General features: G+C 38.6%; 1 protein-coding gene across 4 annotated transcripts in view; it reads right to left on the bottom strand.

Moving 5' to 3' along the window:
- The window catches only part of LOC121523091 (WD repeat, SAM and U-box domain-containing protein 1-like), a 40871-nt gene extending 29436 nt beyond the window's left edge, over positions 1-11435 (bottom strand). For 3 of the 4 annotated variants that reach the window (XM_041807852.1, XM_041807853.1, XM_041807850.1), the window contains exons 1-5: positions 11253-11435; positions 10695-11160; positions 6122-6312; positions 3340-3423; positions 1946-2039 (exon numbers count right to left, since the gene is read on the bottom strand). In XM_041807852.1, coding sequence (XP_041663786.1) covers positions 1946-2039; positions 3340-3423; positions 6122-6312; positions 10695-11092 — 767 coding nt within the window. In that variant the 5' untranslated portion in view covers positions 11093-11160; positions 11253-11435. The remainder of the gene's footprint in view (positions 1-1945; positions 2040-3339; positions 3424-6121; positions 6313-10694; positions 11161-11252) is intronic. The other variant, XM_041807851.1, reaches the window with a different exon arrangement.
- Between the last annotated feature and the right edge of the window lie 2586 nt (positions 11436-14021).

Raw genomic sequence — 14021 nt, 5'->3', positions numbered from 1 at the left:
ATGAGTTTCATTGGAAAACAAAAAATTGAATGTTTATGATACTAAATCAAATTTGCAGACAGACAACCAGGCATGCTCATACTCACACCTACAGCTAATTTAGACCCACCAATTAATCTAACGAGCATGTCTTTGGAAGCAGAAGTACCCAGTGCATGCACAGCGCGAACATGCGAACTCCGCACAGAAAGACCCTGACCAGGAAGTGAACCAGGAACCTTCTTGCTGTGAGGAAACAGCGCTAACCATAGATATCTATAGTAATGGCTAGATGTCTTCCGGCGGAGTTTCTAACGTCATCACTGGCAGCCATCTTAACACAGGCATGCTCTCTGGCAGAATCTGTGGTACCTGAGGGAAGGTGAGTGATCTGCACAAACGTAAATACTCTTATCTCGCTGAAATCTTGACAGATTTACAAACGGTTTGGTGTCTTACAAACGTTATTAACGTGGCCACAATTCTGGATATTTGAACATGTTAAAATTGCAGCTTTTCTCTTCAAAAAACGACTTAATCATGCAGCATAGTTGTGTAAGGCTGAGACCACCAGATTCAACTTGTTAAAAAAGTTTGTTAAAGACATCTCTCATCATGATTCCTACAGGAAATTGCTGAGTGAAGATGCCAGAATTTTGTGCAGCCTACGGATGCTCTAATCGCCATGGTGTTGAAACCAGAGCATGTGGGATCACCTTTCACCTGTAAGATATTACAATACTATGACTACATTTAGGATAATCGTTAGTTACTTAGTGGAAGTATGTACAATACAGGTCCTGTTACAAAGGAACAGCGGGGCTGACATAATAGTATTGCAAAATTGTTGTTGACACAAGGCATTTTAGAATATGTTTGTTTACACGATCACTGAATGTTTCTTTTGGACACCTTTTTATAACTATTTTAATGTGGTTATTCTTAAAGTACATACAAACATACATACAATTTCTCCAAAAATATGATATCATTTATATATCATGTAATAAATATTATTTATTATTATTGATTTCACTATGTTTTTTGGGTCATTTATTAACTCTGTCCTCCATGTGTATACCTCCACAGTAGTCTAGTTCTCTCTAGAGGGTGGGGATTTCGACATGCAGCATTTCTTGATGTATATTTGTAAAGGGAAATCTTGTACCTATTATTATTGCAAATAAATGTCACATTTATAAAATATTACTAATATAATACAACATTTTGAATCATTACTTGTTTAAACATGTAATAATTCAAATTATTTTCTAATATTAGTAATATTCCTATTATAAAAGTATACATATATCTCATGTTGACATTCTGTACGCTGAGTTTTAGTAGCTCATATATTGATTTGACATAAATACCTTGTGTGTGTGTATATTCATTGCACCTATCTGAAGTCCAATGGGGAAATAAGTAGGTGATCCCAAACTTTTGACCGGAAGTGTAACATCATTATCCATAAGTGCAGTGTTAGTACACCTCTGACGTTTATAACAAATCAAACTGTTTGAAAATCGGTTGAAAATTGAGCAAGTTATGGTTATTATAAAAGTACATGCACCACTACTTCACAATGTTATGGGTGAGCGAGCTGACTGTGGCAAGATGGCCGCCAGTGCGGACATGCAACTCCATTGGCCGGCAACACGGACGAGACATCTAGCCATTACTATAGATATCTATGGCGCTAACCCCTGCACGCTTAAACACAACAGACTAAATTCCTCCTGTGGCCAGCTGAGGGAACAGCAGGATTGATCCGCTGTTTATAGCCGATTTAAAGATAAAGGAGAGACTCATCTGAACTTAATTTGTCCCAAATGAGCAAATGATTTCCCAGCAAATGATAAACTATTCTACATAACACAAGCCTGACAGACACTAAAGTCAATATTCAGTTGGCAGCACAGGAGGTGTTTATTAGTGATGCTTAGAGTGATTGAGTGTGTCTTACCCAGAGACGACCATCTCTCCATCAAGAGAAAAGGCACAAGACAGAACCGGCGCTGACTGGCTGGTGAGAGTGTGAAGCAGCTTCATGGCACAGGCTGAAGGTTGATAAACATGCAGATACAAAAAAATAAGGGCAAGGTTTTTCAAGTATTTTGTTCATGAACTAAGAAAGAAGAACTTTAAAATTCTGTCTCTGAAGTTGACACTTCAAAGTAGATTATCGTCTGAATGCATTCAGTCCGATCTCTCTCCAAACTTTTTGTCAATAACTGTCTCCCCCTCACTGGCTCACAGCTGTGCCTCCTGCTGACAGCTGCTAGGAAACAAAAGATTTTCTTTTTGGCTATAAACCTGAGACTCCCACAGTAAGATAGAAAGACACTCCTGAGCAGAGAGAGTTAGTTCATTGTGCAGTAATCCTACGTGCCTAAACTAATTGGTCTAAAGCAGCATTTTGAATCATATAAGCATAAATGTGTGAAATTAAACCACCCTGTTCTCCATTAGAGTAAAAAACAAAGGTTACAGGCTCTGTGGGTGGTTAATTTGTTATTAACATGAGCTAAATACAAAAATATCATAAATCTTGACATATTTTAGCTCAACACTTCAAGTAAAAGAAATACTAACATCTAAAAAACAGCATAGGCTACAGGGTGAAAGGAAAAAGCTGCATAACTGACATAATGAATATCTGACCCACAATACTTTCAAATATCTATAATAAGCATTTACATATTTAAATTTGGCCCTGACTCTGCTGCTGTTGAGTCACCTTCCTCTCAAAAGATGCTAGCACATTTAAGCATGCAGACATCTTTCAAACATCTTTCAGCTCCTGCATTTTAACGAAATGAAACACGGACATGCATCACGCTGTCCCTCTGCAGGCAGCTCTAAAAAATCCCTACTGAGCATAGCGGGTGACAACCTAGGGCACATTACATCCTCCAAAGGAGTGACCGTTACCACGGTAGCACTACTATAAACTAACAACATCATGGTGTGTTTGTACACACTGAAAATAAACTCTGTAGACTGGTTACACAGCCGCTAAGCGGACAGGAAATGTTCTGTTCTGCTCCAGGATGAACATGGTAGAAATGTCACAGAGGATATATGCACCTGATTTTCATCCTACTCTTCTCATATGCACACACTTTCCTCTCCTCCTCCTCCTACTGCTGCTGCTGCCATATTTCAGCAGAGTGTCTTAAAGTGATCCATTATTAATGAGCCAGTCTGCAGCTGATTTATTCCATGCAGTAATAAAATTCTCTTATTCTGCAGAGGGATTCCAAGGTTAAAGCTTTACGCTTCTCTCTCTTTCTCACACACGTGTGATGGAGTGACGGAGCTTTGAGATGAGGAAGTAGTCACAGGGGTTTGGCCTACCGGCTCCTCGCTGAGAAACGATCCATATTTTCAGCTGGCTATCCTGCCCACAGGAGGCCAGTCGAAACTCCACACAGCAGCCATCTGCAAAAAAAATAAAAATTAAAAAAAAAATAAGAGTCCAAGCCTATGGATGCTCGTGCAAAAAGGAGACAAATATCATATGACACCCTGTTTGTGCAGCTACTACACGGTATGTGCCATAAATGAAGTGTTTGGATTTTGGCCTTATTTCTGTGACAAAAGTTTGTTTTTTGTTCTCAAGTAGCAGTAAAACATTTGAATTCAAAATGTGACAGGTCTACACCTGTTTAGATGTGCAACTTAGATTGTAAACCTGTTAGGGCTGGGCAATTAATTGCAAATTAGATTAAATCACAATTTGGCATGTTGCAATTTTCAAATGGCAGACAGTGCAATTTTTCATTAGCCTGAAAAGTGTCAAAAAAACAGTTTTATAAATCTCTTTTCTTTATTTATGTCCTACTTTTCTTGCTTATGTATTTATTTTTCTTTATCAGAATGAGAATAATATGAATAATGATCATATAGCAATTGATATCAAATTGGCTATATAAGCCATAATCGCAATAAGATATTTTTTTCTTAATGTTTATCCCTATTTCAACTTATCTAACATTGTGCTTGTTATAATATAGAATTATTTCTTGCTAATGTTTGTTGAACAATACATAAAATGAGGAACATAAATAATCGGATATTAAATTGAATATCACAATATTGCAGGAAAAAAATTGCAATTACATTATTTTCACAAATCATTTAACCCTAAAACCTATACATATTTTTTTGTGTCTTTTTTGATCCTTTATTTTTTAATTCTGAAAGGCAGACATCAGTGCACAGCATATGCATAGAAAAGTAACTGAGGTTTCTCTGTCATTCAGCCATTTATTTTTTTATGTATTAAGATTTAAGCAAAACATAGGAGACTGTGCATATACATACAGTGCTTAACAAATTTATTAGACCACCCTAACTCTAACCAAAGTAAGGTTTCTGCCACAGCTGCCCTAAATTAACATCATTGGTAATTACCAAAATCATTTTTTATGTTTCTGCAATGGTTAATACACCAATATGTAGAAGCTCTTTAACCCAAATGATATTTTTAATGCTAAAATATAATTATTATTGTTATCCATGAATTTTCACATTTACTGATTTACAAAAAAAAAAAAAAAACAGAAAAAATAGTAAAGCACATTATTATTTCTTGATTGATATGTCATATTATAGTTATTTACTTGCATTCCTGAACAGAAAAATGAGTTTTAGTGCTTGAATGTTATGCTTGATTCATTTCTGACTTCTCAGAGGAGCCCAGAGAGCCGGCTCAAATTTGGGTGAATTCAGTTTGAAATTCCTCATTCCTGTTCAAATGTTAATACGTGGAGAGCTCACTGAAAATGAAAGAGTCCGCATTAAAGCACTTCATGATGCTGGATGGTCTTTGAGACAAAAATGACAGGTGGTCTAATAAATTTGTAAAGCACTGTATATATATATATATATATATATATATATATATATATATATATTAATAAAGATTTTTTAGGGGCTTCTTATGCCTTGACAGAGGAGGACTGTAGACAGAATCGGAAACAGGGGCGAGAGAACTGGGGAGAGACATGCAGGAAAGTGCAACAGGCCAGATTGAACCTGGGCCGCCTGCGTACATGGGGCGTACCTTAACCCACTAGGCCACCTGCGTCCCAACTGTGGATCAACCTTAAAGGTCACATATTTTACACCTTTAAGTCAAGTTTATATCGGTCACAGAGGTCTCCAAAACATGCCTGTGAAGTTTTTTGATGAAAAAACACTCCAGTATCGGACATTTTTATTCACTGACTAGGATTTGAACCATCAGTTTCACAGACCAAAGTCAGCAGGGTAACCCACAGAACTATCCAGCTTGATTGGAGCTTTCCTTCAAGTGGGGAGAGCCATCCGAACCTGGGGGCGGGGCTAGCTCCCCACATGACATTATGAGGGGAAAATCTGAGAACGACTTGTTTCAGTACACATTTTTGGAAAGGCGGGAAAAAAGGCTGGAGGTATGTCTGGTACTTGAGGGGATTGTGGACAATCCAGGGGCACATATCTTGATAGAAAACCTGAAAAAGTGATTTTTGCATAGTATGTGCCCTTTAAGCTAAAAAGCTGTAGAGCCACCTTCCTCCAAAAACATGCTAGCACTTTTAAGCATGCAGACATCAAATATCCTTCAAATATCCTTCAGCACCTGCATTTTTGTCCAGCTTTCTATGATTTGCTGCTTGACAATAGCCACTTTTACCAATTAGAGCACAGAGCTTTCTACATACAGCAGTCACAAATGTAAACAAACAAAATGGTGCTCCAAAGAAGAGATTATGGAGTTGCAGCTGTGAGGTGGAACTATGGGAAGGAGGAAAAGTTTGTCGAGCACCGACAACAACATCCCTGCCTTTATGTGTAGAGAGAATACTACAACAGACAGAAAAATCAGAAATGCTGGAGGGAAAAAACAAGATATCATTCATCAAAGCGCTAGGACAGAATAACAGATGCAGTAGAGGACAGTAAATACAGTATGTTTGTTTGCATATGCTTACAGGGAGAAGTGTAGCCCAAACCCTATGACTTCCAACATCATCTAATCGAAGATGGCTCTGTGATCACCTAATGAGCACAATCACTTGCTGCAATAATCTAGCTGCAACACATGAAAAAAGGGAAACACAATACACCCCAAAATACTCATGGCTTCACTCACCGACGTTGAGTTGTGCTGCAGAGCTGCAGCAGGTGACTCCCAGGTCGTGGGCATCCTTCTCAGCGTGCAGCAGGTTCATGTCCATCACGTCCCAGAGTCTGAGGTCACCGTTGGTGCAGCCTGTCACAAACATCTGACCACAGGGAGAGAAGCAGCAGGCCACAACACTGGCTTCACTAGCAGCACTGCATCTGTAACAGAACAAAAACAATATCTGCTGTAAGGATTTGTCCCACAGGTTTCTATGATCATGCTAGACAGGTCTACATTTTTTTCTGTTTGGCTTGTTATCTCTGAACTTCTTCAGAATCATGATCTTAGCATACAATAATCTGGATAAGGGCTAAGCTCAAACAAAACAAAGACAACAGTAATAGTTTTTTTTTAAATTAATAAATAGGTCTGAGTCATCCTCCCTATCTCTTAAATCCAAATACAGGGTGGATTCAGGAGAAACAGGAGCTGAGGTTGAAAGGAGTGTTACAGCTGTATGTTGTTCCCTGATCTGTGTGTCCCTTCTACCCTCCTGTTGTCCTCTGCTCTGCTCAGGTGAAGCCACTGATTGCTGCTGAGTGAAGCAGGCCTCAGTACTTAAAACCCCAGAGACGGCCTCAGGAATCAGAGACTTTTAAGATGGAGACTACTGCTTGTAGCCTCTTAATCACTGATTTGTGTGTCATTGTATTTTGTCAATTTAACGTGGCTATTGAGCATAAGTTCAGGCAGTCCATGGAGTCAAGCGCTGCCGTAATTGGGATCAGATGATCTTACGCTGGCCGCCAGCTGGCTACACTGCAAGTTGCTCTTGTAACCCTCCTCCACCCCAGCTTCTCCTTTATTTTGCTCTGCTGTCATTGATGCCTGCTCTGCTCTGGGTTTGCTAAATGTGTGCTGTTACTGCTTAAAGTCCCTGTAAAGTGAAATCACAAATTTGTCTCTTAACACACCAGATATGTTGGAATATGGTTGATGTAAACATGTGAAAACACTGAAATCTACATGTAACTGAATTGTTGATTAAGACCGTTAGAAAGGTTTTCACCTCTTTCCTGGCTGGGTTTAATGTGGGCGGGGCAAATATGTGGGCTGATGATGTCACCAACCCACAGTGGGGAATGACCTCCCCCCTCTAACACTACAATCTAAAATCACAGAGCAGTTCATCTCAGTCCAGTCTGTTGTTAGCTGATGTCACTGCCTTTATTGAAAGTTAACAGTCAGTTAAATCCTGTTTCTTTTTGCACAGTGAGGCGAATTTACCAAATCTATCAGCCACAGTGGTCTATGGATCATTTAAAGCAGTGTTACTCAACCCTGCTCAACCAAAGAGCCAAATTGTTGAAAAAATACTTTTGCAAGAGCCACAATATAATAGTATAACAACAATAAGTCAAAGGTGGCAAAAATTGTCAAAAAGCAACAGAAATGGGAGAAAAGGGGTGAGAATGGGGAGGAAACGTGGAAAAGGGATCAGAAAGTAGCAAAAAAATGGGTAAGAAGTGACAAAAAAATTAGTTACGGGTGACATTAAATGTTCCAAATGTGGCAAAAAATGAGTGAAAAGTGACTAAAATGGGCAAATAGCAGTCAAGAGATGCAAAAATTGGCAAAAAAAAAGGAAAAAAGTGGTATTCAGAACCAAAAGGTAGCTGAAATGGGTGAAAAATGGCAACAAAATGGTGAAAAAGGACAAAAATGGGATAAAAGTGGCAACAATAAGTGGCTAAAATGGGCAAAAACTAGGAAAAAATGGTATTTAATAACAAAAAGTAGCTTAAATGGGTGAAAATAAGGAGAAAAAATGGTGAAAAGGGGCCAAAATTGGATAAAAGCGGCAAAAATGGGTAAAAAGTTGCAAAAAAAATTGTCAAAATGGGTAAAAAAGTAGGAAAAAGTTGGTTTTTTAATGCAATAGGTGGCTTAAGTGGGTGAAAAGTGGCAAAAAATGGAGAAAAAGGGGCAAAAAAAGTTCCCCTTTTCTAAGGTTTTCTGGGGGAATATTTAAAATTACGACATAAAAGAGCCACAAAATATGACAAAAGAACCACATGTTGAGCATCACTGATTTAAAGCAGCATAATAAGGATATTTTAGCCAGAAAACAGACTTTGTCTTTTCTCTGGCACAGAGCCAGGCAGCTGCGCTCTGATCATAAGGTCAACAAAAGGTCAAGGGGCAGGGCTAATGTATTTCTCCTGAGTGGGCGTGGCTTCAGCTCATTCAACAGACATGCCCACACCATCCTGGAGCAGATTTTACTGCCTCGTTTTTCATGATTTTAAAGCTCAATTTTATAAACTTAAAGATGTTTTATCCGACTGTAATTTGACCTGCAGGTTCACAACACATCATACAACAAACCTAAATACAGATTTATTTTCACTTTATAGGGTCTTTAATAAAAACAGCAGAAGTGCTAATTTAAAAACAGCTAATAAAGAAATATCTATAGCCACAAATCATGTGTGTTTCTTGACAAAGTGGTCTTGACTTACATTTTCATACAGTTTTTTTAACTGTGTTTATCAATTATTATTCTTATCAAGTTTTGTTTGTGTTTTTTGTTTTGTTTTCTATATCCCTTTTTGTAAAATGTATTTTTGCTGCACTATAAATATTATGATAATATATGTATGTATGTATGTATGTATGTATGCATGCGGTTATTTATTTATTATCCCTTTTCCGTTAATCTGGCTGTCTTTTTTGGAGCTGTTAGGGGACTGTAGGATGTTAAAACTTTACCATTGTAAGGAAAATATCTTTGTTTTGTAATTATGAAAAGCTATAAAGTTGTGAAAAAAGTGGTCCTGACTTAACCTCATTATCTCTGACCTCTCAAAGCAGTGGTGTCAAACTCAACCACAGTGGGGGCAAAATCTGAATTTAGGTCTAACCTGAAGGCTCAACAGGTTCCATATTTAACCATGAACTGTCAACCTTATTTTCACAGGTAATAAATTAAGAGGGAGAAAAACTGATGATAAATGATTTTGAGATTTAAAAAAAAGTCAAAATGATAAGTTTAAAGGCTCAAAATCTGAGATAAAAAGCCCAAATATTAGTTAAAAAGGTCAGAACACAAAATCAAAAGTTAAAATAATGGTTTCAAAAGGCAAATACATGAGATAGAAAGTAAAAATTGTGAATTTAAAGGTCAAAATATGAGATAAAAAATAAAACCATGAGTTTAAAAGGTCGAAATACAACTTAACATTTATAACTGTGAATCTAAAAGGTCAAAATATGGGATGAAATTCTAAATTGTGAGTTTAAAAAGTAAAAATATAACATTACGCCAGCCTGGTGGTGTATGTGTTCTGTCTTGCTCAGGTTTTGTCATTTTTTGTCTGCGTTTTTCCTTTATTAGTTTTATTAATCAATTGATTTATTTTTGTAATATGTTCGTTTATAACGTGTCCTGCTGTGATTTGTTCCCTTGTTAAAGTTACCCAAAGTTAAGAAAAAGAAAAAAAGTGGTTCTATATTTGTACTGAACTAGACTGTAATATTGACTGCCTGAACCTCAATAAAGAGAAAATTTAAACATTTAAAAAAAAAAAAAAGTAAAAATATGGGATTAAAAGTCAAAGTTAAGATTCTAAAAGGGATTAAATTTGAAATTGTGATCTTGAAATTTCAAAATATGACTTGAATTTAAAATTGTAATCTTAAAGTTCACGATATGAGATACAAAGTCAAAATGCCAAGATTAAGTCAGGATTTTGAGATGCAAATTGGAAATATTACGACACAAATTAATTTCTCTCCCCTGTTCCTTACTTTCTATCTCGTTATTTTTACTCTTTACTTTTTCACATTTTTATGACTTAACAAAAACATATTCTAAATCTTCAAGGTTGAATTCTCATTTCTATACTGGAGGAAATCTGCAGACCTCAGACCTGTGGGCCAGTTCTAATTAAAATATGATATGATCCTGTGGGCTGGGTAAAACTGCATCACGGGCCACATTTGGCCCCCGGGCCTTGAGTTTGACACCCCTGTCTCAAAGTGTTCAGACCCCTGACCAACCAAAAAACGTGGATGAATGCTGGATTTTGCTAAGTGTTGGCAACAGGATCTTACAAGAATGCCTTGTAAGATCCTACTCTCTATGATACAGTACTGTTGCCATCTCATTTAAACACACTTGCAAGCACTATTTGAACTTATTTACAGAAAAATACGAGGGAAAATGCTCACAGCAGCCTTAATCAGATAGATGTGCTATTAGGTGTGTTGTCATAATCACTCAAAGCAGGAATAATGGTGTTTGCCTGAAAAGGACGTCTTCAATTTGACACAAGTGGTTTCATGTGTGTGGCCTTTTCCTGATATTAATGGGAAAAAGAAGCTAATAAAGGACAGAAATTCAGAAAATGCCCTGATATCTATTTATCCAGCCCAGTATTCTGAAATCCAGACTGAGTCATACTTTTTGAGTCCAAGTCACGACTCCTAGTCAGGACTTGAGTCAAACTGGATTAAAATGCTCTGAATATATAACAGGGGGCTAATAACAGAGGAGAATGGCCTTTGGTTTGATCACTTCACTGTGGTCATACAGTACCTGCTCAGTGCTTTAGAGGAGAAATCCCACAGGGCCACAGTGCCGTCACAGGCCCCTGCCAGCAGGTGGGAGGAGTCCGGGGCCATTGCGCACACTCGGAGCGGACTTCGGCCCGGGTGTCGCAGCACCGCTGTCACCTCACCTGTCTCCGAGCTCCTCACGATAACGGAGCCGTCTGTGGAGCAGCTGAGCAGGAAACTTCCGCACGAGCTGAAACAGCAGCAGTGAACCCCGTAGTCATGACCCGAGAGAGGCGAGAAGGGGAGCTCCGAGAAGCCCGGCGTTTTGTACACACGGAGGGTTTTATCGCCGGAGGAGGTGGCCAGCAGGGAGTGGGAGAAGGCACAACAGCTCACCTCGTCGGTGTGCTGCTGAAGAGTGCACATTAACGACACCATCTTTGGCTGGAAGCTCTGCTGAGAGAACGGTTCACTCACAAGGTGGCGCAAAATGCTCAAAAATACGCCTGTGAAGGGAGAGGAGAGGAACTCAATCAATGTTACACTTCCTGTTCTTTCAGTCGGTTTAATTTCGCCGTAAAATAAGACACAAACAAACCTGTCTGCTCAAAATGTCGCTCCTGTCGTGGCGTGGCAAAATTTCTCCTCGAGCTCAGGTATTAAGCGTTTATCTCTCACACCTGTTATCAGTCACGTGACTCTGACTTATGTCCACTTACACAACAGTCATATTTATCTTGTCTGTTTGGGTGGGGGCGCTACTCTGAAAAACAATGGATCTGCCCAATTAGACTCCATTTGCTCAATGTGACGTCACGTAAAAATAAATAAATAAATGACGTCACATTTATATTTTACAATTAAAACGTTAAGTATTAGAAAGAAGTTAAATTGAAATTTAGTTTTTTTTTATGTGAAGCTGCATTTTCCTGTGAAATTATAACATCATAACACATAACTCATAAGGGGGACATCAGCACACGTCACTTAAGGTAACAGAAACAAGTCAAGACATCAAGCAAACAACAAGAATTAATCTATTATGGGAGATGGGGAGGGAAATAAAATGTTTGGATATATGTCTGTGCTTCTTCAAGTGTTGCTCTAGGTCAGTGGTTTTCAAATGGTCCTGGGTGTGCTGTGGGAAATTGTAAAACCACGTTAGTACAAAACACTGTCAGGACTCAGGGAAAAAACTGGAATACACAACATAATTTACATAATATTAATATATATGTGAATACATATATGCTGATATTTACAACTGATATATTGTCTGCAAATATCAGCCCATATTGGCTGTAATTATTGGCCTATATTGGCTGTAAATATGCCTACAGTAGGGGTGTCCAAACTTTTTCCACTGGGGACCACATACAGAAATTTGTAAGGATGGTGGGGACACTTTTATATATTTCACCTCGATATTAAAGTTAGTAAAACCATTCTAATGTTGGTTAAGATATGCTCAGTGACTGGTTATGCTTAAATGGCTAGTTGATGGCTGACAAGGCAAATGGCCAATCATTTTAAGGATTTTGGGGAGGCCAATCATAATAATATAATAATAATAATAATACAGTGTAGCACAAGCTTCATGCTCTGTTGAGGGCCATATTTAATTTAATCTCAAGAATTTTTGGGGGGCTGATCAAAAATGGGCCGCAGGCCACTTTTGGTCCCCAGGCCATAGTTTGGACACCCCTGGCTTACAGCATGTCTGAGGCTCTAAATGGCGGCATATATCAAATGAAGATTAGCATAAATTCAGTCAGGAAGACTATATTCGCCATACTGTTCATCCTGTTCAACTTCATCCCTGCACTATTCCATGCACTCCCTCACTCACAGAGGTGGAAAAAGCACTAGACTACTGTACTCAAGTAAAAGTAAAGTTACTTTGGATAAAATTTACTTAAGTAGAAGTAAAAGTACTGGTCAATAAATCTACTCAAGTAAAAGTAAAATGGAAGTCATTTAAAATGTACTCAAAGTACAGAGTAGCTACTTTAAAAGGGGACATATTTTACCCTTTTAAGACAATTTTATATTGGTCTCAGAGGTCCCCAAAACATGCCTGTGAAGTTTGTTGCTGAAAAAACACTCCAGTATTGGATTTTTGCATGTGTAAAAACCCCTGTGTTTCAGCCCTGCTCAGAACGAGCTATTTCTGTGGCTGTGGCTTTAAATGTTAATGAGGTGTCTGACTCCGCCCCTGAAAACACCCATCTCAGGAAATGGATGTGGCTCTCCTGGGCTGAATCTCAAACTCCTCCCTAAACCCTGAGCCCTTATTGACTTAACTGACTGCACCTGAAAGTGAGTGAGTGCATGAGGCTGCATGAGCTCGAAGTGGTAGAAACCGAAATGGGACAGCCCTTTGTTTATTCAGTCGGCATCTTGCAGAGCTTAAAACAAAGATAAAAACAAGCATGCCTCACCTATAGACCTATTTTCTCAGTGGATGAAGGCTGTTTTGTATAATATACTTAAAAGGGAAAATACTTATCTTTTTGGAACGGCCATCCCTTTTCCACCTTTCATGTTTTTTGTTTACAATTTCGCTCTTTTCACTTCACTTTTATAGGGTTTGCTAGTGATCATTCCCCCCAGGATTCCCTGACATACATCACAATGCAATGTACTATGGGTAATTACCTCGCACTAAGTCTGCAGATATGCCCACTAAGGGAAAGGGAGCATGAAGGGCTCAAAAAGTCAGCAAAGATCCCTTACACACGCCATGATTTGACAGTGGGACAGCCCTTAGCCCTCACGGACTTAGCTGGAGTGTGCCTCAAAGTCAGTGAGTGTGGACATTGGGATTGGGCCGTGATCTCAGCTGCAAGCATCAGGAGAGGAGGGTGGAACTTTCTTCCAGGCGGGGAGGGCCAACTGAACCTTGGGGCGGGGCTAACTCCCAACATGACATCATGAGGGGAAAATCTGAGAACGGCTTGCTATAGCACACATTTTCTGGAAGTGGGGTTCTGGTACTTGGGGGGGATTGTAGACAGGCCAGGGGCACATATTTTTGTTAGAAAAGCCCTGAAAGATTTTACAGTCTTGAATTGGGCTGCAGCATACTGAAGTTTGAGAAAGGCCAGTTTCAGGGATTGACCTGATAGACATAACTGTGGAAGCCCATTTTGCACCCCAAAATGCACACATTAATGCTAATTCTGATGATTTTACATTACTTCAAGAAAAAACGTTCAAAATGAAGGTTAAACTTAAAATAGGGATCAGAAGATGTTTGCATTTTTCTCCCTCTGAACTGAAACACGATGCACTAATAAACAAGATAAACATGGGCTACAGTGAAGGCCAAGATTTTATAAACAGATTTATTTTAACTGTGCCACAC

The sequence above is a fragment of the Cheilinus undulatus genome, linkage group 15 (assembly GCF_018320785.1).
Source record: "Cheilinus undulatus linkage group 15, ASM1832078v1, whole genome shotgun sequence".
In the NCBI taxonomy this organism is placed as follows: domain Eukaryota; kingdom Metazoa; phylum Chordata; class Actinopteri; order Labriformes; family Labridae; genus Cheilinus; species Cheilinus undulatus.
This window is presented reverse-complemented; position numbering and strand designations above follow the sequence as displayed.